We start from the raw sequence: 26827 nt of genomic DNA, 5'->3' as shown, positions 1-26827 counted from the left end.
CTGGTAGGAATGCACAATGATGTAGCTGCTATGGAAAATGCTATTGTACTTCCTGAAAAGATAAGCAAAAAAACATCATATGATCCACAACTCCACTTTGGGGTATATACACAAAATAATGGACATCACAGTCTCAAATAGGTATTTCTATACCCATTTTCATGGCAGTATTATTCATGATAGCCAGAAAGTAGAGGCAGCCAAAGTGTGTACAAAGTGTAATAAATGTATGAACACAATGAAGTGTATGCACACAATGGATTATTATTCACTCTTAAAAATGAAGGAAATTCTGACACATATTAAGACATTGATATCCTGCAATTCACTCAGCCAAGTGAAATGAGACAATCACAAAAAGACAAATATTGTATGATTCCATAAACACAGGAACTTAAAGTAGCCAAATAAGGAAATAAGAAAACAGAATGGTGGCTGCCTAAGGCCCAGAGAGAGGGATTGGGGAGTTAATGTTTAATGAGTGTAGAATTTCAGTTTGGGAAAATGAAAAGGCTCTGGAGGTGGGTGGTACTGGTGCTTGCATTATAAATGTCAATTAAATTAATTAACCATCATGACGATGTAAATTGACTCAATGTCACTAAACTATGCTCTTACAAATGGTTAAAACCATAAGTTGGAGTACCTGGTGTGGCAGAATAGTGGAGGACCCTAAATTCGCTTCACCCATGAAACACATCCATATAACCTTCAAATCATTCTGAATGCCCAAGAAATTGACCTGAGGACTGATAGAAGAAATTATACACAGCTGAAGGGAGAGAAGAAGCCATATAAAGGAAGGTAGGAAGTGTGAAGACATGTTTCATGCTGAAAATGATCCCAGGTGCTGCAGAGGGGAGGGAGTCCTGGTTGCAGGGAATGGTGAGAGAGAGCAGAGCACACAGGAATACACACAAGAAGAACACTTCCCCAAAGCCATTAGTAAGGAAAATGAGAGTGGCTGATTTTGGTAAGTTTTTGCAACCAATGGGCCTCAAACGCTGGAGTTTCAGAGGTCCCTGGGCTTGGCTAGGACAGGGATCTGAGTATGTTGGCCAACTCCTGGAGAAGAGGCAGGCAGGTAACCAGGCAAGACAGCACAATCTGAGGATCATCTCTCCCCATGAGCCTGCGACCGGTTCAAGGTAAGCCCGAGCTGTGAGCTCACTCCTCGGCTCCGTCTCTGTAGCCGGCTTCCCTGTTCTAATACCTGCGAGCTCTGCGACACTCAGACACCCCGATCCTTCTGTGACCCTGCCGGACCTGAGGCCACACAGGCCCCGCGTGGGCTTCACCCCAGTTAAGCCTCTGGAGCGATGTCCCTCAGCGGAACAGACTTTTAAAAGTCCCGATTTTGTGCTCCGTTGCTCCGCCGCTTGCCGGGAGCCGGCCCCTCCCCCCCGGGGTCTGTCTTCCCGTCCCTTTGGATTCACTTCTCCGCCAGTCCTACCTTTCAGAAAGTGGTTGATTTTCTGTTTCTAGAATTGCTGTTCTTCTTCTCTTCGATCTCCCGTTGGATTTGTAGGTGTTTGCAATCTTTAGATAAGCTATCTAGCTGATCTCCCGCTACCTGAAGTAGTCTCAGCCGCTACTTCTCCGCCATCTTGACTCCTCCAGGCCATTCTTTTTGAGAGCTAATGTCAGGAAGAAGCATCTCTCAGTGCTGGATATGTTGACTGGACTTTTGGGGATCCAGCCAGCTTCATGATAGTTTCTCCTTCATCCCCAGCCACAACTCCTTTCTTCTCTCTACCCAAGGAGGCCTGTGCATTATAGTACATGGCTATTCAAGGGCCTGCAGCACCCCAACATTGTGCGCTTCTATGACTTCTGGGAGTTCAGCGCCAGGGGGAAGAGGTGCATCGTGCTGGTGACTGAGCTGATGACCTCGGGGACACTGCAGACGTATCTGAAGCGGTTCAAGGTGATGAAGCCCAAGGTGCTCCGCAGCTGGTGCCGGCAGATCCTGAAGGGGCTGCTGTTCCTGCACACCAGGACGCCCCCCATCATCCACCGGGACCTCAAGTGTGACAACATCTTCATCACGGGGCCCACCGGCTCCGTGAAGATCGGCGACTTGGGCCTGGCCACGCTCAAGAGGGCGTCCTTCGCCAAGAGTGTGATCGGCACCCCTGAGTTTATGGCGCCCGAGATGTACGAGGAGCATTACGACGAGTCTGTGGACATCTACGCCTTTGGGATGTGCATGCTGGAGATGGCTACCTCGGAGTACCCCTACTCCGAGTGCCAGAACGCCGCCCAGATCTACCGGAAGGTCACCTGTGGCATCAAGCCTGCCAGCTTTGAGAAAGTGCATGATCCCGAAATCAAGGAGATTATTGGGGAGTGCATCTGCAAAAACAAGGAGGAAAGGTATGAGATCAAGGACTTGCTGAGCCACGCCTTCTTCGCGGAGGACACCGGTGTGAGGGTGGAGCTGGCGGAGGAGGACCACGGCAGGAAGCCTGCCATCGCCCTCCGGCTCTGGGTCGAGGACCCCAAGAAACTAAAGGGCAAGCCCAAGGACAACGGAGCCATAGAGTTCACCTTTGACCTGGAGAAGGAGAAGCCTGATGGTGTGGCGCAGGAGATGATCGAGTCAGGATTCTTCCACGAGAGTGATGTGAAGATTGTGGCCAAGTCCATCCGTGACCGTGTAGCGTTGATCCAGTGGCGGCGGGAGAGGATCTGGCCGGCCTTGCAGCCTCCCGAACAGCGAGACCCTGGCAGCCCTGACAAGGCCAGGGGCCCGCCCGCACCCCTGCAGGTCCAGGTGACCTACCATGCACAGGCTGGGCCCCCGGAGTCCGAGGAACCCGAGGCGGACCAGCACCTCCTCCCCAGCGTGCTGCCGGCCAGCGCCACCTCCCTGGCCTCGGACAGCACCTTCGACAGCGGCCAGGGCTCCACGGTGTACTCGGACTCTCAGAGCAGCCAACAGAGTGTGGTGCTGGGCTCGCTGGCGGACGCAGCACCGCCCCCCGTCCAGTGTGTGTGCAGCCCCCCCGTGAGTGTCAGCGTCAGTGATGGCCCTGTCCTGCCCTACAGCCTGCCCTCGCTGGGGACCTACCAGCAGCCTGCTGCGCCTGGCCTGCCAGTGGCCTCCATCCCACCCCCTGTCCACCCTCCGCTCCCACAGCAGCATTTCCCGGAGCCGGCCATGAGCTTTGTCCCCGTGCCAACGGGCCCAGGCCAGCCTGTGCCCCCTGGCCACCAGCCTCCCCCACTGGCCCAGCCGGCGCCCCTGCCGCCTGTCCTGGCCCCACCATCCGTGGGCCCTCTCCCGCCGGTGCCCCCCCACCTGCCTCCCTACCTAGCTCCGACGGCCCAGGTGGTGGCCCCCGCTCAGCTGAAGCCCCTCCAGATGCCAGCAGCATCTCTGCAGCCGCTATCTCAAGTGCCTGCTCAGGTGCCTCCGCTTCCTGTGGGGCCCCCCGTTGCGCCCCCCGTTGCGCCCCTGGCCTCCATCGACAGCCTCCCCGCAGCTCTCCCTGACCTGCCAGCCGCCAGCGGGCCCGCCGTGCCCGCCCCCTCGCAGTATTTCTCTCCCGCCGTCATCTTGCCCAGCCTCCCGCTCGGCGCGGCCGCTGCCCCCCTACCCGCGTCGCCAGCCCTGCCTCTGCAGGCCGTCAAGCTGCCCCACCCCGCTGGGGCGCCAGTGGCAGTGCCGTGCCGGACCATTGTGCCAAACGTGGCTGCCACTGCCACCGCCATCCCTCTGCTGGCCGTGGCCCCGCAGGGTGTGGCCGCCCTATCCATTCACCCTGCCGCCGTGGCCCAGCTCCCGGCCCAGCTCCCGGCCCAGCCCGTGTACCCGGCGGCCTTCCCGCAGATGGTGCCCAGCGACATCCCACCATCTCCCCTCCACGTGGCACAGACCGTGCGGGCCACCCCTCCACAGCCAGCGCCCCCCACCCTGCCACAGCCCCACCAGCCTGGCCTCGTCCGCCCTCCTGAGCAGGCTGCTCCGGCCAGTGGGGCGGGAAGCCAGATCCTACTTGGCCACCCACCTCCATATGCTGCTGATGTCACCGCCCAGGTCCCCATGGCGCCTGTGCCGGCCACTGTCCTCTCCCCACCTCTGCCAGAAGTGTTGCCGCCTGCTGTTCCTGAGTTGCCTCAGCTCCCCAGCTCCCTGGCCCCTGCAGTGGTGGTGGCATCTCAGAGCCTGCCCATCCAGACCGCCCCACTCCTGCCACCTGCTACCCAGCCACCGCCGCCCACCGGGCCCGGGCTTGCCAGCCCCTGCCCAGCTGTGCAGCTAACGGTGGAGCCAGCGCCAGAGGAGCAGGCCTCCCAGGACAAGCAGCCCGGCCCCCCGCAGAGCTGTGAGAGCTACGGAGGTTCTGATGTCACCTCTGGCAGAGAGATGAGTGACAGCTGTGAGGGTGCATTCGGCGGGGGGAGGCTGGAAGGCAAGGCTGCCCGGAAACATCACCGCCGGTCGACGCGCGCGCGCTCCCGCCAGGAGAGAGCCAGCCGCCCCCGGCTGACCATCCTGAACGTGTGCAACACGGGCGACAAGATGGTGGAGTGCCAGCTGGAGATACACAACCACAAGATGGTGACATTCAAGTTTGACCTGGACGGGGATGCGCCCGATGAGATCGCCACCTACATGGTGGAGCACGACTTCATCCTGCAGGCCGAGCGGGAGACGTTCATCGAACAGATGAAAGACGTCATGGACAAGGCGGAGGACATGCTCAGTGAGGACACGGACATTGACCGTGGCTCCGACCCGGGGATGAGCCCGCCGCACCTCAGCACCTGCGGACTGGGCACCGGGGAGGAGAGTCGCCAGTCCCAGGCAAACGCCCCTGTGTATCAGCAGAACGTCCTGCACACAGGGAAGAGGTGGTTTATCATCTGCCCAGTGGCTGAGCACCCAGCGGCGGAGGCCCCGGAATCCTCACCCCCCCTTCCTCCGAGCTCCGTGCAGCCAGCCAAGATCCAGCGCCCTGTAAAGACCAGCTGTCCTTAAAGGAAAAATCCAGCTTCCCATGAGATTATTTTTACTTTTTAGTGCACATCTTTGAGAGGTTGCATTGCCTTTGACAAAAGACTCTGCAGGCTCCATTTCCTTACTCCACCCATCAGCAAAGGCACAGAGACACCTGCTATTTGTGGCTACACTGGACGCTGGCTCTTTAGCCTGCATTTCTCCAAGTCCCATGCCCGTGCATTCTGTTACGATTGCCCTTCTGGATCAAACCTGCAAGAGTCCCAGCACAGTGACACCATCCTCCAGAAGACAAGTGAAGGTTCTCACTCCAGGTTCTAAAAGTTTAGAGTTTTATAAGATGGGAAAACTTGGCTGGGCTAGAGCCGAAGGTGAATTGTGCTGCTCAAGGCAGGCAAGCAACCTGGAGACAGTGTGAAATGAGATCTAGAAAATACTGGGACACATGAGGGAAAATTATTTGCTCTTTTTAATGTGCTTTTGTGAGAGCAGCAAGCATGCACTCCCCTCTCTGGGGACAAAAGCTTGCTAGTGCCATTTCCCTCCCCCACCTCTTAGCATAGACCAGCTTCAGTAAATAGCACATTGCCCTCACTGGCTGCCTAAACTGCTTACACCAAGTCTCCCTCCTCTGTACTTGCTAGTAATACTTTTCCTGGATAAGTGTACCTAAGGACTAGTGCAGCAGGTCCCTTCCCCAGAAGACCACCAGAAACCCCTGCATTCACCATGTCTACTGACCACAGAGTTCTTCAAAGCTTCACTTATAGTGGAAATATGATCAGGTCTCCTTTAACAAGCAGACCAGATCTTATCTAGTTAAAACTAGCCACACTTTGACCAAGGACCAAACAGCCCCCTCTGCAGGCAAATAGAACCTTTACATACAACTGACCTGAGAAACAGAGCAGCCAAAACACAGTAGCAGAGTACATGCAGCACACATCAAAAACACTTCCTGAGGCACTAGACCTTGGCCATTATTTGACCTCTTCTACTTAAAGGCATTACTCTCAGGAACAGGAAACATAACAGACTTTCTTAACACAGAGAAGAAGCAGGACCTAGTCAAAATACCAAGATGGGGAAATTCATCCCAAAAGAAGGAACAAGAAAAGATCACAACCAGGGATCTAATCAAAACAGATGTAAGTAATAGGCCTGATGCAGACTTTAAAGCAATAATCATAAGTATACTAACTGGGCTTGGAGAAAAGCATAGGAGACATCAGGGAGACCCTTACCACAGAGATAAAAGAACTAATTAACCATCCGGCTGAAATGGAAAATGCAGTAACTGAGATTCACAACAGACTGCATGTAATGCCCACAAGAATGGAAGAAGCAGAGACATGAATAAATGATATAGAAGACAGAATAATGGAAGATAACGAAACAATAAAAGAAAGAAAAAGAAAAATGCTTGGATCATGAGCAGAGACAAGGAATTCAGAGACTCCATCAAACATAGCATTCATATCATATGAGTCCCAAAAGAAGAAGAGAAAGAAAGGTAACAGAAGGTTTATTTGAGAAGATTATGGCTGAAAAGTTCCCGAATCTAGAGAATGAAACAGACAGCCAAAGTCAGAAGACACAAAGAACCTCCATCTAAACAAAAGCAGGCCAACACCAAGATATTGCAGTTATATTTGAAATATATTGAGATAAAGAATAACCCTAAAAGCAATGAGACAAAAGAAGTCCCTAACTGACAATTGGAGGGGCAATAAGGTTAACAGCAGTGCTCTCCACAGAAAGTTGGCAAGACAGAAGAGAGAGAAATGATATATTCACCATGCTGAATGGGGAAAATCTGCAGCCACAAATACTCTATCCAGCAAGGTAATCATTCAAAACAGAAGAAGAGATAGTTTCCCAAACAAACACCAAAGCAGTTAGTGACCACTAAACCAGCATGTGAGAAATATTAAAGGAGACACTTTGACTGGGAAAGAAAGACCAAAAGAGACAAAAACTAGAGAAACGAAGAAATTCCATAAACAATGACAAAATAAGAAATAAAACAGCATAATACACACATATCAAAAATTACTCTGAAAGTAAATGAAGTAAATGCTCCAAAAAAGACACAAGGTGTCAGATGGATTAAAAACAAAATAAAACAAACAAACAAAAACCCATAAGACCCATGTATATACTGTTTACAAGAGACTCATCTTAGACCAAAAGACACCTCCAGATTCAAAGTGAAGAGCAGAGAACTATTTACATACTAATGGACATCAAAAGAAAGCTAAATTAGCCATCCTTATATCAGATAAATAGATTTTAAACCAAAGACTGTAACAAGACAACAACGACACTACACCATACTAAAGGGGTGCATCCAACAAGAAGATGTAATGATTCTAAATATTTATGCCTCCAACTTAGGAACAGCCAAATATGTAAACAAATTAATAACAAAATTAAATAACTCATTGATGATAATACAGTAATAGCAGGGGAATTTAGCACCCCATTCACAGCAAAGGACAGATCATCTAAGCAGAAGATCAACAAGGAAACAAAGGGGCCTTGAATGACACACTGGACCAGATGGATATCACAGATATATTCAGAGCATTCCATCTTAAAGCAGAAGAATACACATTCTTCCAAGTGAATATGCATCATTCTCCTCAATAAATCACACACTGGGCCACAAATCAGGCCTCAACTGATACAATAAGACTGAGGTCATACAATGCATATTTTCAGACCACAATGCTAGAAAACTAGAAGTCAATCACAAGAAGAAATTTGGGAAGACCACAAATACATGGAGGTCAAAGAGCATCCTACTGAAGAACAAATAAGACAACTAGGAAATTAAAGAAGAATTAAACAAATACATGGAAGCAAATGAAACTGAAAACACAACAGTTCAAAACCTTTGGAATGCAACAAAGGTGGTCCTAACAGGGAAGTATGTAGCATGCAGGCCTTCTACAAGGAGCAAGAGAAGTCTCAAATACACAACATAACCTCACAGCTAAAAGAACTAGAAACAACAGCAAATAAAGCTTACAGCCAGCAGAAGAGAAATAATAAAGATTAGAGGAGAAATCAATGATACAGAAATTAAAAAAAAAAAAAAGAAGAAGAAGAAGAACAGTGTTTGCTAAGGCCCAAAGAGAAGGAATATGAAATCAATGTCTAATGAATGTGGAATTTCACTTTGGGAAGATGAAAAAGCTCTGGTGACAGATGGTGCTGGTGTCTGCATTATAAATGTCAAATAACTTACTTAATCATCATATCAATGTGAATTGATTCAATGCCACTGAAACTTTGCAAATACAAATGATTAAAACTTCAATTTTTGTTATTTGGATTTTACTACAAGTTAAAAACTACATTTAAAAACTAAGTTGAGGGGCACCTGGGTGGCTCAGTGTGTTAAGCCTCTGCCTTTGGCTCATGTCATAATCCCAGGGTCTTGGGATCAAGCCCCACATCGGGCTCTCTGCTCGGCAGGAGGCCTGCTTCTCCCTCTCTCTTCCTGTCTCTGTGCCTACTTGTGATCTCTGTCTGTCAAATAAGTAAATAAATACAATCTTTAAAAAAATAAAAAATAAAAATAAATAAAAATAAAAACTAAGTTCATTTCATTAATAGGTGCAAGCTGTCAGCATAAACTATAGCGCCATGGCTAGAGTATTTCATATATCATTGGCTTTACACATACACCTGTATAAAAAGTAGGTATGTCATCTAATAACAAAACTGGTAAATTAAAATCTCCAGATCTGTGTCTTGACAATCTGCTTTGTACAAGAACTCTAACTAATACTCCCAGCACACTGAACTTTGACCTGGATAATACATAAACCGAAATAGGCTATTTGTATCATGGTAAATGATTTCCTCCCTGGACCTTTCCTCAAAGTGCCTATATGTCATAATAAACATACTTCGGACAAATAGTGATCATGGGCCTCTGTACCAATTATCTTCTTTTCTCTATTCTATTTAATATACAAATTTATTTTAAAGAGTGGTGGATATCTCTCAAAGTTACCTTTTCTACCCCAGAACTTCCACATGACATTTTAACCTCCAAATTTCTGAGTGTGCAAGTTTAAGTTTAACAAGGGAATTACCATGCTATACAACACAGTCACAGCTTGATCAGTGGAGAAGGTGGTGATTGGGTGCAAATATACAAATATTCAGGATGCAGTATTATAACCACCACACTGACGTGAGAGACACAGGTGGACACAGCTTTGTGTCTCCCCTCCAAACTATAGGTCCTCCATGAGCCTGTGATAACCAACTAGGAGACAATCAAGAGGAAATTTTTCACAGGCAGATGAACGCACTTTTGACAGCAACAGAGACACCAAGGGTATGAATGCTCATGCAGATGAGTTTCAGCCAAAGATTTATGTCATGCACAGATGGTCTATGACAGTGAAGCCACACACAGGCAGCCACACTGTGAAGAGGACCTGAATGGTTGCAAGGACAAAGCCTCTAGTACATGTCACCTGAAAGAGGAAGCCATATCCCTGCCACTCTTTATGATTTCATTGTACAGGAGTTTGCAGATGGCTACATGGATGCTCAGCAAAGAATTCAGTCACAAACTTCCCGAAAGAGATGGTTTTTCTTACAACAAAGGTGCCAAACAGCATTTTAAGGGTCATGGATGAAGAACAGCAGATATATAGAAGGGATGAGTTACACAGGAAGAAAATGGAAGCAGTACCCCAGGTCATGAAAGATGACTTGTTGAATGAAAAGACCCACTCATGGATAACAGTTCTTATTACTAGAAATCTTCCTAAATTAGGGGTGTCTGGGTACCTCAGTCAGTTAAACGTCTGCCTTCAGCTCAGGTCGTGATCCCAGGGTCCTGGAACTGAGCCCCACATCAGGTTCCCTGCTCAGTGGAGAGTCATCTTTTCCCTCTCTGTCTGCCCCTCCCCACACGCTCTCTCTCTCTCTCTCCCTCCCTCTCTCCCTCAAAATAAATAAACCTTAAAAAAAAAAACCTCTTCCTAAATGAATCCTAAAGTGCATCTCCTAAAACTAATACATGACTTGTTTTGTGACTAAACTATTCTCAACTTCTTTTAACTTATCAACTTCTTTTAAAGTTAAACTTATTTATCATATTTCAATGTAAACTTATTATTTTATTTCAAACTTGTTTTTGAAAGGTAAATGGAAGAATAGGCATTAATCTGAAAAGGAATAGTAATGAGAGACTGCTCATCTCATGATGTATGTGTTAACATATATAAAACAAATGTGTTATATATAAGTTAAAGTAAATTTAAAATAGTTGAGATATAAAACAAAAGTCAGTTATTATTTTCAACAAGAATCAATTTAAGAAGATTAATTTAGGAAAAGTTTTCCAGTACTGAGAACTGATATCCATGAGCAGGTCTTTTTATTCAACAAGTCAACTTTCATGAACCTCAGTACTGCTTCCATTTTCTGCCTGTGTGAGTTATGCCTTCTAGATATCTACTGTTCTTCATCTATGTCCCCTGAAATGCTGCTTTGCATTTTTCTGTAAGAAAAACCATCCCCAAACCACTAGAACTCATACAGTAATTCAGTAATGTGGCAGGATACAAAGTCAATGTACAGAAATCAGTGGCTTTCTTATACACTAACAATGAAAATACAGAAAGGGAAATTAGAGAATCGATTCCATTTACTATAGCACCAAGAACCATAAGATACCTGGGAATAAACCTAACCAAAGAGGTAAAGGATCTGTACTCCAGGAACTACAGTACACTCATGAAAGAAATTGAAGAAGACACAAAAAGATGGAAGACCATTCCATGCTCTTGGATCAGAAGAATAAACATTGTTAAAATGTCTATACTGCCTAGAGGAATCTATACTTTTAATGCCATTCCAATCAAAATTCCACCGGAATTTTTCATAGACCTGGAGCAAATAATCCTAAAATTTGTATGGAATCAGAAGAGACCCCGAATTGCTAAGGAAATGTTCAAAAAGAAAAACAAACTGGGGGCATCACGTTACCTGATTTCAAGCTTTACTACAAAGCTGTGATCACCAAGACAGCATGGTACTGGCATAAAAATAGATACATAGACCAGTGGAACAGAGTAGAGAGCCCAGATATGGACCCTCAACTCTATGGTCAAATAATCTTCGACAATGCAGGAAAAAATATACAGTGGAAAAAAGACAGTGTCTTCAATAAATGGCGCTGGGAAAATTGGACAGCTACATGTAGAAGAATGGAACTCAACCATTCTCTTACACTGTACACAAAGATAAACTCAAAATGGATAAAAGACCTCAACATGAGAAAGGAATCCATCAGAATCCTAGAGAAGAACATAGGCAGTAACCTTTTTGATATCAGCCACAGCAACTTCTTTCAAGATATGTCTCCAAAGACAAAGGAAAAAAAGTAAAAATGGACTTTTGGGACTTCATCAAGATCAAAAGCTTCTGCACAGCAAAGGAAATAGTCAACAAAACAAAGAGGCAACCCACGGAATGAGAGAAGATATTTGCAAATGACAGTAGACAAAAGGCTGATATCCAAGATCTATAAAGAACTTCTAAAAATCAACACACACAAAGCAGATAATCATGTCAAAAAATGGGCAGAAGACCTGAACCGACACTTCTCCAATGAACATCCAAAAGGCTATCAGACACATGAAAAAATGTTCATCATCACTAGCCAACAGGGAGATTCAAATGAAAACCACATTGAGATACTACCTTACACCAGTTAGAATGGCCAAAATTAGCAAGACAGGAAACAACATGTGTTGGAGAGGATGTGGAGAAAGGGGAACCCTCTTACACTGTTGGTGGGAATGCAAGTTGGTGCAGCCACTTTGGAGAACAGTGTGGAGATTCCTCAAGAAATTAAAAATAGAGCTTCCCTATGACCCTGCCATTGCACTACTGGGTATTTAACCCAAAGATACAGACGTAGTGAAAAGAAGAGCCATCTGTACCCCAATGTTTATAGCAGCAATGGCCATGGTCGCCAAACTGTGGAAAGAACCAAGATGCCCTTCAACAGACAAATGGATAAGGAAGATGTGGTCCATATACACTATGGAGTATTATGCCTCCATCAGAAAGGATGAATACCCAACTTTTGTATCAACATGGACGGGACTGGAAGTGATTATGCTGAGTGAAATTAATCAAGCAGAGAGAGTCAATTATCATATGGTTTCACTTATTTGTGGAGCATAACAAATAGCATGGAAGACATGGGGAGATGGAGAGGAGGAGGGAGTTGAGAGAAATTGGAAGAGGAGATGAACCATGAGAGACTATGGACTCTGAAAAACAATCTGAGGGTTTTGAAGGGACGGGGGGTGGGAAGATGGGGAAGCCAGGTGCTGGGTATTATGGAGGACACGTATTGCATGTTTACACACCATAAACAATGAATTTTGTTACGCTAAGTAGAAATATAATATATATAGAGAGAGAGAGAGAGAGAGAGAGAGAAACCATCTCTTTCAGGAAGTGTGTGACTTAAGTTTTTGCTGAGCATCCATGTGGTCATCTGCAAACCTATGTATAACACAAATATGTTATATATGAAAGCAATAATATTGTGTATCAGTAGGGACATGAACAAAGAGATGAATGAAACAGGAGTCCTGATTTGGATCCAAATAAAAATAAGACTTTAGAATATAATACTCAGGATTCAGGTCAATGGCAAAAAGAAAAGTATGCAGATTTTTTTAAGAAAACCTAAAATTCATAAAACTGACTATTCCTCCATACTTCTTCAACGTCTATACCAAAAAATTTCAGATGAGTCTAAGGTTTTAATGTAAGATATACAACCTCAAAAATGCTTTAAAAATTAACTGCTGAATTCTGGAACACTGAAAGGAATTTTTAAAAAAGAAAACAAAAAAATATTAACTCCTGAAAAACAGTTTAAGAATATTTTGTTATAAGTGGAGTGGAAAAATCTTTCTAAACAACAATCCAAAACAAAATTAAATATTAAATTTAAGAACATTTTTTTGCATGCCAAAAGGATTCTACAAACTATACAAAAGTTAAAAACACATCACAAGCCAGAAAGACAATTGTTGCATACACAAAATAAAGGGATCCTTTCCTCAGAATCTAATCAATCATAAAAATCACTATGGAAAAGATCAATGATTGAATGTAATATGTAAAAGCATTTATAGGTGATTCACAGAAAAAGAAAAATAAATCATATTAAAGATAAACTCGATGATAATGAAAAAGGTTACATTGTAATCAGATTATTTTCTGCCATGAATATTTATCATGTATGGCTTGTTGAGAATGTGGACACAAATACTCTCACAGATTGTGAGAAGCAGTTTAGCTACTACTACAATCTCAAGCATGACAGTTTGATAATAACTATGAATACTGACATTTAACTATCTGATCATTGTTTCAAATACATACATCAACAATTCTACTCCTAGGAACTTATATTCACACATGTTCACAAACATACTTACTGCAAAAAAAAATTTGTAGGAAAAGGTTAGTAAAAACATGAAAAGAAATGAATACATTTATTTTAGTAAATGTTTATAAATGAGTAATATGGAGTACAAGAAAAACTAAGAGATCTTATGGACTAGTATGGAATATCTTCAAAATGTTGCAAGAGATTTCACTTATATGTGGAATTAAAAAAATAAAAAAAAACAGTGAAACAAACAAAACCCAGAAATGTACTCATACATATGGAGAACAAACTGGTCATTGACAGAACAGAGTGGGATGAAGGGATAGGGAAAAATAGGTGAGGGAGATGAAAGGCACAAAGTTTCAGTGATAAAATAAATATGTAACAAGAATGAAAAGGACAGCATAGGAAACACAAACACAAACAATGTAGCAACTTTGTATGGTAACACATCAAAACTACCCTTATCACAATGAGCATCTCTTAATGTACATGATTGTTGACTCACTATGCTATATTCCTGAAACTACTGTAATGTTGTATGATAACTATACTTCAGTTAAAAAATTAGAAATAAGCAAAATTATGCTAACTTACAGGTTTATGTTTACAAAAGAAGTTGCATAATAAGAGCAAACATTTAAATACACAGAGAAAAAATTACATACGTATATTTAAATCGAAACGCATTTGCGAAGTTTTTACCTCATGAGTCTTTAACAAATCAAGACTAACTCTGGGGAAGAGGAGTAGAGACCACACTGAGAGAGAAGTAGGTAATTTATTCAATATTGTTTCCAATTGTGTGAGATCTATTCTTATACTCCTTACTATCCATTACACTTCAATTTTTCTTATAAAAACACTTATTTTATATTTAAGGCAGCAGAAATTTAATATACAAGACAGTCCATACTTCATTAAATATTATAAAGAGTATAATAAAAAGATTACCTTAAATAACAAGAATCTAATGAAAAATAATACACATCTCAGAAAACAAATTTTAAAACATAACTTAATTAAAAATTATTGTAATCATATAAAAATTTCCTCACTAATTCGTTACCCATTGTTAACTCCTTGAGAAAAAGGTATTACACCTTTCTAAATAAAGTGATCAACAAGACACTATAGCCCTTCCATTCTAGCAAGAAGGGAAATGTTATTATAGCACAATCATCTTGTTCATCCTTTAATTAACTTAATTCACTTGAAACAAAAAGAGTCTCAATCATTTTAAGAAGACTTCTGCATATTCTGAAAATGGGATCCAATGTAAAATAATTCTCTTCTTGGTGGATAAAACACTTATCTACTAAAAGACATGATATTTCTTCTCCAGAGCTTCTTCATAGCATTCGTCATCTCAGAATTTCTCAGCGTGTAGACCAGTGGGTTCAGCATTGGGGTTATGACTGTGTAAAACACACTCAATGATTTGTCAATGGGGAAGGTCTTAACAGGTCTTGCATACATGAAAATACATGGAACAAAGAAGAACACCACCACAGTGATGTGGGAACCACAGGTCTGGAGGGCTTTCTGTCTCCTTTCTGGACTAAGGTTCTTTAGAGAGTGCAAGATGACACCATAAGAGATTAGCAAGAACGCAAACACAATACTGCAGATCATCCCTCCATTGGCCACCACCAACAAGCCAATGACATACGTGTCAGTACAGACCAATTTCAATAAGGGGTACATGTCACAGGAAAAATGGTCAATGATATTGGGACCACAAAATGGAAGCCTATAAACAGTGCTAACCTGAATTACTGAATGCAGAAAACCTCCAACCCAGGACACTACCAGCAGCACAACACACACCCATTGCCTCATGATCACCAAATAATGCAAGGGCTTGCAGATGGCCACATAGCGGTCATAGGCCATCACCAGCAGAAGAAAGATTTCTGTTGCACCAAAAAGGTGCCCTGTAAATAGCTGAGTCATACAAGCATGGAAGGATATTGTATTTTCTCCAGACAATAACTCTGAAATCAATCTGGGGCTAACGGAAGATGAATAAATGACATCCATAAATGATAAGTTAGCAAGAAATAAATACATAGGTGAGCTCAAGGTCTTACTGACACTTACAGTCACCACAATGAGCAGGTTTCCTACCACAGAAAAAATATAGAAGAGCAAGAACATAACAAAAAGGACCTTCTGTTCCTTTGGATCCTGGGTGAAGCCCAAGAGGACAAAATAAGTTACATTGTTTCTTGGTTCCATCTAGTCTGCATAGGAGCTGACTTCTCCTATTAGAAGGAAGTGATCTACAAAACAAGGGGGAAATCTTTTAAATGCGTACAAGATTAATCTTCTATTGACTCATTCAATTAAAAGAATGTGGAAGGCATATCTGTTTGTGTCAAATGTGTAATGGACGTTATAATTTCCAGTTGAACAAGCCATGGTTTCCTCCCCTTGGTGATAGCATACATAATAATCACCAATGAAATAAGTGCCATTACAAAAATAGTCACACAATGCAAAGATCAGGGGTAGGAATACATTACCAAACATGAGTCTAGGAAGGCTTCCCAGAGAAGCAACGCTTTATCTGAGTTTCAAAGGAAAAGAGGAAAAACAAGAAGAGAGGGCAAGGGAATTCCAAGTAAAGGTGCACAGTTACAAAAGTGAAATACTTGAGACCCATTTAGGGTAATTGACATATTTAAAGTGAATGGATCAACTAGGAATGGAAGATCACTGACTTTGACTGTCTCATCCCTCACTGAGATTTCCTTCTTATGGTCTTTGGTTGGATATGTCTCCTCTTCCTGACCAATAAATGGGAAAGCATGCCAGTGTTGTGTCTCTCCCTTAATTTTTGAACTTCATATATACGACATCTCTACCTATGGATATCTCCAACTGGATAACATTCCAGGACTTATGAAATTAAATTTTAATTTTCCATGATAAACATAGGAGTTTTCAGCTCACTAAATGGTACCACTTTCCACATCATTGTGTAGACAAGAAATATCACAGTGTCCTTCATGTATTTCTTGATCTCATATCACATACTGATACCTTTAACAAATCCTTTTAACCCCCTCTAAAATATATCACGAACATAATCTTTTCCCTTACCCCCTCTCTTCTCTCTCCCTGCACTCTGGGTCCTGCCACATCCCTCACCTTGCATTCTGTCTTCCAACAGTTTGTTGTCCTGATGCAGCCAAATGGTCTTTTTAAAATCTGACTCTGATGTATCCCTCCACTGCTCACAATACTACAGAGGATTCCAATCAGTTTCTCACAACTTAATGAATCACATCTTATATTACAGTAAAGGAACTGTAATCCCTATTAACTTCTCCAATGTCACACAGTTTTGAGTGATAACACTAGGATTAGAATCCAACTTTGCTCTATCTCAAAGTAATCTACATTTACATAATAAAGAAAAGTCATACAATTGCAAAGCCTGGTCTCTGCCATTTTTTGTTTGTCTTACCTTGTGTAGGCATATCCACAATCTGAAGGAACACATTTTACTCATTTGCAGGGACCTGGGATCTTTCTGTCATCCAGTTTGACAAGAGAGGGCAAAAAAACTGCACTATTACTTGAGGATATATTAATTTCAATCGACTCTCCATTTACTCCATGGAGCCTTCCAGTTATTCAGAAGTTTGCTCTTATTTACATTGTAGATTACTTCCTAGGAATTCCAGGGTCTGCAAAGAAAAACAAAAAATTGGCACATTAGGATAATTTATCAAAAACACAAGTAAACCCCATACTTACACAAGAAGGAAACAGCTAGTCATTTCCCAGGGAGATTTCTCTCAAGTAATTTCTTTCCTACTAATTTCTAAATAGGAAAGTATCACTCAACACTTTAGTCATCTTTATTCTGTCCTGTTGGCTTGCTCAGATTAGCTGATTTGAGATTTTTAAAAGACATTTTTGTGCTTTTCATTAGGTAATGCTTTAAGCCTAACAGAAACCTCCTAAGAAATGAGTATCAGTTGTTAGGAGCATAGTATCTTCTTCCCAACACAATCAAAGACCACTGGACACTTTATCCCTTCTAACCACATTCCTCATCAAGTCCTAGAATTGGAAAGTGTCCAAGACTGATTCTTGCTTAATTAAATTCACTGGAAATTTCCATAAAAAACTTTTAAAAATATCTCCAGAAAGATACTGTTAGGCCAGGTGCCTGGGTGTCTCAGTTGGTTAAGTGTCTGCCTTGGGCTTAGATCATGATCTCAGGGTCCTGGGGAGCTGGCATCGTGCTCCCTGCTCAGGGAGAAGCCTGCTTCTCCCTCTCTCACTCTCCCTGCTTGTGTTCCCTCTCTCACTATGTCTCTCTCTGCCAAATAAATAAATAAAATCTTAAAAAAAAAAAAAAAGATACTATTAGGCCAAATCACATGACTAGGGTCAGAAAGAGGTAACATAAACAAACAAACAAAAAACATACCTTTAGAACCATTGTAAAACTACTACCAAGTCAAGAACAAAATTTCAGCCCAGCCATTTTGTGTTAGGGAAGATTAATTCATCATGTATTTCCCCTCTTGTCATAGCAAGTTTTTCTTTCCTTTTATTTAATAGTCAATTTTAGTGTGGTTAGGCATTTTATTTACTCACAGATTTAGGCATAAAAACTATTTGTTAAATTAATAATTTATTTAATTTGGAGTTCCTATTTACTCCCAGGAAACATGCTGTAAGGACATAGCAATTAAGGAAATAGAGGAAAAAATTATACAAATGGTCCTTCCTACATGGACCTTATATTCTCATAAGAGAGTCAGACAGTAAATAATGAGACAATTTACTAAACTAAATATAGTCTTCATCAAAGCTAATAATAAGCAAACAGGGTACTCATGGAGATTTCTACTATGGAGAAGTTGATCCAGGAAAGGCCTTCCTTCAAAGGGAATGTTAAAACTGCAATGCAAAGGATAGATAGTGGCTATGATCAGAAACACTGTTATAGGTAGTAAAATTAACTAAACATCCTAAGTATATGTTTTCACTTCACTAATGGCATGACCTATATGTACAAAAGGCTAAGTTTTCACAGGAATTTTTAGCCCATTGTTGTGTGAAAAGGAGATGGGAGCGTGGGCTCACTCATCTTGTGCCCAATTATAGTGGGAAAGCTTTCAACCTTTCCCTGTTGAGTATGATGTTAGCTACGGATATGTCATATATGGCCTTTATATGTTGAGGTAAATTCATTCTATACCCAGCTTGTTAAGATGGGTTTTTTTTATTTTTATTTTTTATTTATTATTTTATTTTATTTATTTTATTTATTTTATTTTATATTTTAGTATGTTTACAGAGCATCTGATTTCTTGTTCTACTGGCAAAAGTATATAGAGTTTAAATTATTTTTGAAACTTCTTTCAAAGTTTAAATTTATTTTTAAGATAAATAAAATATTTTATTTTGCCTTAATTTACCTCTTCTCCTGTGGACTCCATTACTTTATGTAAATCAGTTTCTTTTTATTTCTTTTTTCTTTTATTTCCCTTTTAAGTTTTTTAATTTAAATTCTAGTTAGTTAACATATAGTGTAGTATTATTTTCAGGAGTAGAATTTAATGATTCATCACTTACATATAACACCCAGTGCTCAACACAAGAAATGCCCACCTTAATACTAATCACACATGTAACCCATCCTCCACCCTCCCCCCCTCCCCATCCCTCAGTTTGTCTCTATAGTTAAGAGTCTCTTATGGTTTGCTTCCCTTTCTTACTTTTCCTCTTCCCTTATGTTCATCTACTTTGTTTCTTAAAATCCACATATGAGTGGAATCATACGGTATTTATCTTTCTTTGACTGACTTATTTCCTTTAGAATAATGCACTCTAGATCCAACCACCTCACTGCAAATGGCAGGATTTCATTCTTTTTGGTGGCTGAGTAATATTTCATTTTGTGTGTGTGTGTCTGTGTCTGTGTGTGTGTACCCACACCATATCTATTTTATCCACTCATTAATCAATGAATATTTGTGCTCATTCCATAATTTGGCTATTGTTGATAATGCTGCTATAAACATCAAGATGGATGTGCCCCTTCAAGTCAGTGTTTTTTGTGTCCTTTGGGTAAATACCTAGTAGAGCAATTGCTGTATCATAAGATAAAGTTCCATTTTAAGTTAATGAGGAAACTTCATACAGTTTTCCAGAGTGACTGCACCACTTTGCGTTCCACCAACACTTTAAGAGGGTTCTTTTCTCCCATCCTCACCAACACCTGTTGTTTCTTGTGTTGTTCATGTTAGCTATTCTGACAGGTGTGAGGTGGTTTCTCATCATGGTTTTGATTTGTATTTCCCTAACGATGAGGGATATTGAGCATCTTTTCATATGTCTGTTAGCCATCTGCATGTCTTCTCACCATTTCTTGACTGGATTATTTTGTGTGTGCTCTTCTTTATAGATTTTCAACACTAACCTTTTATCAAATATGTCAAATACAAATATAGTTTCCCATTCCAGAGGTTGCCTTTTAAATTGTTTCCTTTGCTTGCAGATGTTTTTTGGTGAAGTCCTAATAGTTCATTTTTGTTTTTGTTTCCTTTGCCTCTTGACATGTGTCTAGTAAGAAGTTGCTGCATCAGAGGCCAAGGATGATGAGTAATGGTCATTGTTACCCATGTTTCCCTCTAAGATTTTGATAGATTCCTGCCTCACGTTTAGGTCTTTCAGCCATTTTGAGTTTATTTTTGTGTATGGTATAAGAAAGTTTCATTCTTCTGCACATGGCTGTCTAGTTTCCCCAACAGCATTAGTTGAAGAGACTGTCTTTTTTCCCTTGGATATACTTCCCTGCTTTGTCCAAGATTAGTTGACCATAGAGTTGAGGTCCATTTCCAGATTCTCTATTCTGTCTCATTGATCTATTTGTCTGTTTTTATGCAGGTACCAAACTGTCTTGATGATTACAGCTTTTTAATACAGCTTGAAGTCTGGAATTTGATGCTTCCAGTTTTGGTTTTCTTTTTCTTTTTTTTTTTTTTAAGATTTTTTTTTTTATTTCTTTACTTGACAGAGAGAGAGAGAGCACAAACAGGGGGAGTGGCCAAGGGAGAGGGAGAAGCAGGCTCCCTTGGTTTTCTTTTTCAACATTACTTTGGCTATTTGGGATATGAACCCACTGTTGACACCAACAAAGAGACCAAGAGAGGGCACCTGGGTGGCTCAGTGGGTTAAATCCTCTGCCTTCAGCTCAGGTCATGATCCCAGGGTCCTGGGATCAAGCCCCACATTGGGCTCTCTGCTCAGCAGGCAGCCTGCTTCCCCCTCTCTCTCTGCCTGCCTCTCTGCCTACTTGTGATCTCTGTCAAATAAATAAATAAAATCTTTAAAAAAGAGAGATAGAGAGAGACTAAAAGAATGAGTGTCCATGCAGATGAGTTTCAGCCAAAGGTTTATATCATGCATGAATGGTCTATGACAGTGGAGCCACACACAGGCAGCCACACTGTGAAGAGAACCTGAATGATTGCAAGGACAAAGCCTCTAGCACATGCCAAATGAAAGAGGAAGCCTTATCCCCATCACTTGTGATAATTTCATAGTACAGATGTTTGCACATGGCCACATGGATACTCAGCAAAGACTTCAGACACACTTCCTGAAAGAGATGGTTTTTCTTAAAGCAAAAGTGCAAAGCAGCATTTCAGGGGCCATGGATGGAGAACAGCAGATACCTAGAAGGCATAACTCACACAGGCAGAAACGGAAGCAGTACCCAAGGTCATGAAAGATAACTTGTTGATGAAAATACCTACTCATGGATAGCAGTTCTCAGTACTAGAAAGCTGTAAACTCTTCCTAAATTAATCTTTTTAAATTGAATCTTCTTAAAAATAAAATTGTTTTGTATCTAAACTATTTTAAACTTATTTTTTAATTATTTTATTTAAACTTATTTTAATTTGTCAATTTATTTTAATGTTAAAATTATTTATCTTATTTCAATGTAAAATCATTTTTTATTTTAAACTTCTCTTTGAAATGTAAATATACAAGAATAGGCATAAATCTGAATAAAAAAATGAGGTATAAACAAAATGTGTTATATATGAAAGCAATTTTATTGTGTACCAACTGGGACATGAAAGAGATCAACAAAACAGAATTAAATCTTAGATGGGATCCAAGTGTATATGGAGCTTTAGATATAATAGGACTTCAAGTCAATGGCAAAAAGAAAATTATGAAACTATTAAAAAACCCTGAAATTTAGAAAACCAACTAAAAAATCCATACCTCTTTAATGCCTATATAAAAATAAATTCTAGATGGATCAAAAGTTTTAATGTAATTATACAGGCTCAACAATGCTTTAAAATTAAGAGCTAAAAAAGAAGTAGAAGAATATTTTGGTATGAAGGAAATGGGGAAAGTCTTTTTAAGCAAGATATGTAAGCCAAAAATAACTTAATATTAAATTAATAAGGACATTACTTACATGCTAAAAGCATTCTATAATGTATACAAGTATTAAAACACATCACAGTTTCAATTACAGGAAAAATATCAATTACTTATACAACAGTAGAAGAGATCATTTCCTCAGTAAAAGACAGCACTCACTAATATCAAGATGGAAAAGATCAACAATTACACAAAATAGATTAAAAAAACAGATGATTCACTAAACACATGAAAAGATACCCAAACTCAATAATACGAGAAAGATTGCAAGTTTTCTGGTTACCTTATACCATAAGTATGTATCTGGGGGTGGTTGTAGAGAATATGGACGGAAGTACTTTCACAGACTGAGCAGCAGAGTAGCTATTAGTACAATCTCAAGAACAACAGTTTGGCAATAAATATGAAATTCAACATTTAACTATCTGACCATTGACTCAAATACATTCCTAACAAGTCCTCTCCTACGAACTCATACTTGCCCATATTCACAAACACCCAATTATAAAATTCTTCATTACAGAAAAAAGTAATAACATGAACAGGAATGGAGACATTTATTTTAGTATATATTTGTAAGTGAGTAACATGGAGTATAAGAAAAATGAAGAGATCTATATAGACTAGTATGGCATATCTTCAAGATGTTACAAAAGATTTCACTTTTATGTGGAATTTAATCAACTCACCGAAACAAACAAAAAACAAAAACAGACTCATAAATACAGAGAACAAATACCCGCTTCCGAGGGGAAGGGAGGGGAGGGATCGGGGAAGTAGGTGAAGGGGCTGAAAGGTACAATATCTGAGGAATAAAATAAATAACTCACAAGAATGAAAAGTACAACCTAGGGGGTATAACCAATAATACTGTAGGGACATTGGCTGGTAACAGATGGTAACAGATGGAAGCTACACTTTTCATGATCAGCATTCTGTAATGTACTTTTTGGTTTATTGCGTCCCAGGCTTCTTTAAGAACAAAGTGATGAGTGATGCAGGGATTAAAAAAAAGAGCATCCTTGAACTTTGACTTCCCTCCAAATAGACCTCTCAAACTCGCAGCCCCCACATCTTTTGTGTCCCCAAGTCCTTTCTCAGTGAATGAAGAACTTGATCCCAAAGCCCTGAGACAAACCCCAGGTACTTGTTCCGTAGCTCTCCCCTGCCCCCCACCAATTCCTGGGAAGGGCACCTCAGTTTGAATGCATGGGAGAGCCCAGAGTGGTGACAGACACTGAGGGAAAGGCTCTACCCTCAGGGAAACGAATCAAGGAGTATAGGGTAGTGAAGTGGGGGCCCCATAGCCTGGGGTACTTAGCTGGGCCGTGGTGCTGGAAGAAAGGATATGGGTACCCCTGAAAAAAGAGACCCAGCAGCCTCAAAATCCTCTCCTGGCCAGTAGTCCATACTGAAGACCATTGCAGAAGTATACTCAGACCACATTCTTCTCATGCCCCAGCTGCTGGGCAATGGGGCTGATCTGCACATGGGTGGGTTTCAGGCACTACAGGAACATGTTCTCCAGGTTACCTCAAACAGTTCTCCAGACTTGTTCACTTGTGCTCTCAGGGCCTGGACAAGGGTCTCTGCTTTGTATATCTCCTGCGGATTTTCGTTGTTGTCAACTCCCACCACCCACTTCTACAGCAGGGGCTGCAGCGTACATGTGCTGTAGAAACTGAGCTGCTGAGGCTCAAAGGGTCAGATAAGGTTATTTGGCGAAACACCTTCCCAAAAGAATCTTCAGGGTGAGCCCCCATGGGCCTGGGTATATCCTAGATTGATCCTCTTCTGCCTCAGGGGCTTGGCAAATTGTTCCAGGTCTTTCTGAAGAACTTTGATGTCCTGGGACTCTGCGGGGTTTAGTTCCAGCTTTTCCTCTGCTCAGGGAAAGCATCCTTGGAGCTGGCTCTCCACCTCAGCTCCTAGCTTGCCCCCCCACCCGAGAGGTCTCCAGGCTGCCTTGAAACACCCACTCCACCTTAACCTCATGGCCACAGTATGCTGTCCTTCTGCAGAACTCATATGGCAGGGAGGCACAGGGGAACCCCCCAAAATTCTGCATCTGGCCCAAACCCTGATTCAATTCCTGACCCACCAGGAGGGTAACAGATGGTCAGCCAGGTGAGAGGGTTAACCCAGTAGGGCTCTAGCCCTCCTGGTCCATCCCGTCCATTCCCATCCCCTTGTGGATACAAGAATGCCAAGTCAGAGGCCAGGCATCCTGCCATGGGGAACAGAAGGAGCCCAAGCCAAGGGGTCTGGAAAAATGAGGGCTTCCAAGGGACTGTTCAACACCTGTTTCCCTCCCTAATCCCACCCACTATCATAATGTACATAACTGTTGAATCACGATGGTATAAACCTGAAGCTAACATAATATTGTATGTCAGCTATATTTCAATTAAACATAAATCAATAGGGGTGCCTGGGTGGCTCAGTGGGTTAAGCCTCTGCCTTCCACTCAGGTCATGATCCCAGGGTCCTGGGATCTAGCCCTGTATCAGGCTCTCTCTCAGCAGGGAGCTCACTTCCCCCTGTCTCTCTCTGCCTGCCTTTCTGCCTACTTGTGATCTCTGTCTGTCAAATAAACAAATAAAATCTTTTAAAAAATCAATAAACAAAGCTGTTATAAAATTAAAAATTTATTGATAAAAAGTTCTATAAGAAAGCATTTATATACACATTGAAAGACTCACACATAGATATTTAAATTTACACTTGCATTTGTAAAGATTATTACCTGATGAGTTTAAAGATACAGCTCAAGCAACTGCCTCTGGGGAAGAGAATTGGAAACAATGCTGAGAGTAAAACAGAACTTAATCCTACACTGTATCTCTTTTTGAAAGGCTTTCAATATTATTATTTTTATCTATTTTTGGCTATTACACTTCAATTTTTCTTATGTAAACTAAAAGTATATATGTTTATGTAAAGCAACCAAAAATTAATATGGAAAACTCTACATAGCATTATTTCAAATAATATAATAAAAGGATAAACTTAACTGATAGAATCTAACAAAAAATAATACTGCCTCAGAAAAAATGTTTTTAAAGTTTTTAAATAACTAAAAATTAGTGTAATCATATAAAAATGTCCTCAGTATTTCATTACCTAGTATGGATTCCTTGCTATAGAGACATCACACATTTCTAATTAGAGATTGACAAGGTGTTATGGACCTTATAGTCTAGCCTCAAGGGAAATTTTTCATACTTTAATAATAATTTACTTATAATTCTTACAAATAAAGGAAGTCAAAATCAAACTTAAGAGGACTTCTACAGTCCAAAGATATAGATCCTAAAGGCAAATAATTCTCTTCAAGGTGAATGATACATTTATCTACTCAAAGATATAATATTTCTTCCCCAGAGCTTCTTCATAGCATTTGTCATCTCAGAATTTCTCAGGGTGTAGATCAATGGGTTCAGCATGGGAGTTATGACTGTATAAAACACACTCAATGACTTGTCAACGGGGAAGGTCTTAGCAGGTCTGACATACATGAAAATACATGGAACAAAGAAGAAGACCACCACAGTGATGTGGGAACCACAGGTCTGGAGGGCTTTCCTCCTCCCTTCTGCACTAAGGTTCTTTAGAGAGTGCAAGATGACACCATAAGATATGAGCAAGAGCACAAACACAATACTGCAGATCAGCCCTCCATTGGCCACCACTAACAGGCCAATGACATATGTGTCAGTACAGACAAGTTTCAATAAAGGATACATGTCACACAAAAAATGATCAATGACATTGGGGCCACAAAATGGGAGCCTATAAATAGTGCTAACTTGAATTACTGAATGCAGAAAACCTCCAACCCAGGACACTACAAGCAGCACAACACACACCCACTGCCTCATGATCACCAAGTAATGCAGGGGCTTGCAGATGGCCACATAGCGGTCATAGGCCATCGCCAACAGAAGAAAGACCTCTGAGCCACCAAAAAAGTGTTCTGTTAATAGCTGAGTCATACAAGATTGGAAGGATATTGTATTTTCTGCAAACAACAAGTCTGAAATCAATCTGGGAGAAATAGAAGATGAATAAATCACATCCATAAATGATAAGCTAGCAAGAAAAAAGTACATAGGTGAGTCCAGGGACTTACTGACAGTTACAGTCACCACAATGAGCAAGTTTCCCACCACAGTCAAAATATAAAAGACTAAGAACATAACTAAAAGGATCTTTTGTTCCTTTGGATCCTGGGTGAGGCCCAAGAGGACAAAGTAAGTTACATTGCTATTTGGTTCCATCTATCAGCATCAGGAACTGACTTCTCATATTAGAAGCAAGTGATCTACAAAAGAAAGGGGAAAATTTTAAATGCATTATAAGATTACTCTTTTTTGACTCATTCAATGAAAAGATTGTGGCAGAAGTACTTGTTTATGTCACATGTGTCACAGACATTGTGATTTCCAAGTTGAATAAGCCATGGTTTCCAACACTCAGTGATAGCATACGTAATACTCACCAATGTAATAAGCGATACTATAAAGATAGTTGCACAGTGTGAAGGTCATAAGCAAACAGCAGTCAGAGAAGGCTTCCCAGAGGAAGCAATGCTTTAACTGAGTTGCAAAGGATAATTGAAAGGACAAGAAAAGAAGGAAAGGGGATTCCATGCAAAGGTACACAGTTTATAAAATCATAAAACTAAATACTTGAGGCCCCTTTAAGGTTTGACATATTTGAAGTGAGTGGATCAAACTAGGAATGGAAGTTTGCGGCCCTCGATTGCATCTTCCCTGAGACTTCTTTCATAGGATTGGTTGGATATGCCCTCTTTTCCTGACCAATAAATGAGAAAGCACTCCAGTGTTGTGTATCTCCCTTAATTTTTAAACTATATATGTATGTATGTATGTATGTATGTATGTATGTATATATAGATATATATATAGTCTCCAACTCTGGACATTTCCACTTGGATATTAATT

At 41.2% G+C, this 26827-nt stretch overlaps 3 protein-coding genes and 1 pseudogene across 3 annotated transcripts; 1 reads left to right on the top strand and 3 right to left on the bottom strand.

The window, feature by feature from the left end:
- Positions 1-990: 990 nt before the first annotated feature.
- Positions 991-5010, top strand: LOC116859392 (serine/threonine-protein kinase WNK2-like). The gene is given in 3 exon segments (XM_032844618.1): positions 991-1148; positions 1762-4946; positions 4949-5010. Coding segments are annotated over 3 exon segments (3405 nt in total).
- A 9722-nt stretch (positions 5011-14732) lies between these two features.
- On the bottom strand, positions 14733-15662 carry LOC116859371 (olfactory receptor 4A47-like). Its single transcript, XM_032844610.1, has one exon. It carries the CDS (start codon positions 15660-15662, stop codon positions 14733-14735), a length of 930 nt encoding a protein of 309 aa, XP_032700501.1.
- Positions 15663-23056: 7394 nt separating this feature from the next.
- LOC116859322 lies at positions 23057-24094 on the bottom strand (annotated as a pseudogene).
- A 1116-nt stretch (positions 24095-25210) lies between these two features.
- LOC116859345 (olfactory receptor 4A47-like) lies at positions 25211-26140 on the bottom strand. The gene has a single exon (XM_032844567.1). The coding sequence runs from the start codon at positions 26138-26140 to the stop codon at positions 25211-25213; it is 930 nt and encodes a 309-aa protein (XP_032700458.1).
- Positions 26141-26827: the final 687 nt, after the last annotated feature.

This window comes from Lontra canadensis, unplaced genomic scaffold, assembly GCF_010015895.1.
Source record: "Lontra canadensis isolate GAN:19392208 unplaced genomic scaffold, GSC_riverotter_1.0 scaffold154, whole genome shotgun sequence".
Taxonomy (NCBI): Eukaryota; Metazoa; Chordata; class Mammalia; order Carnivora; family Mustelidae; genus Lontra; species Lontra canadensis.
This window is presented reverse-complemented; position numbering and strand designations above follow the sequence as displayed.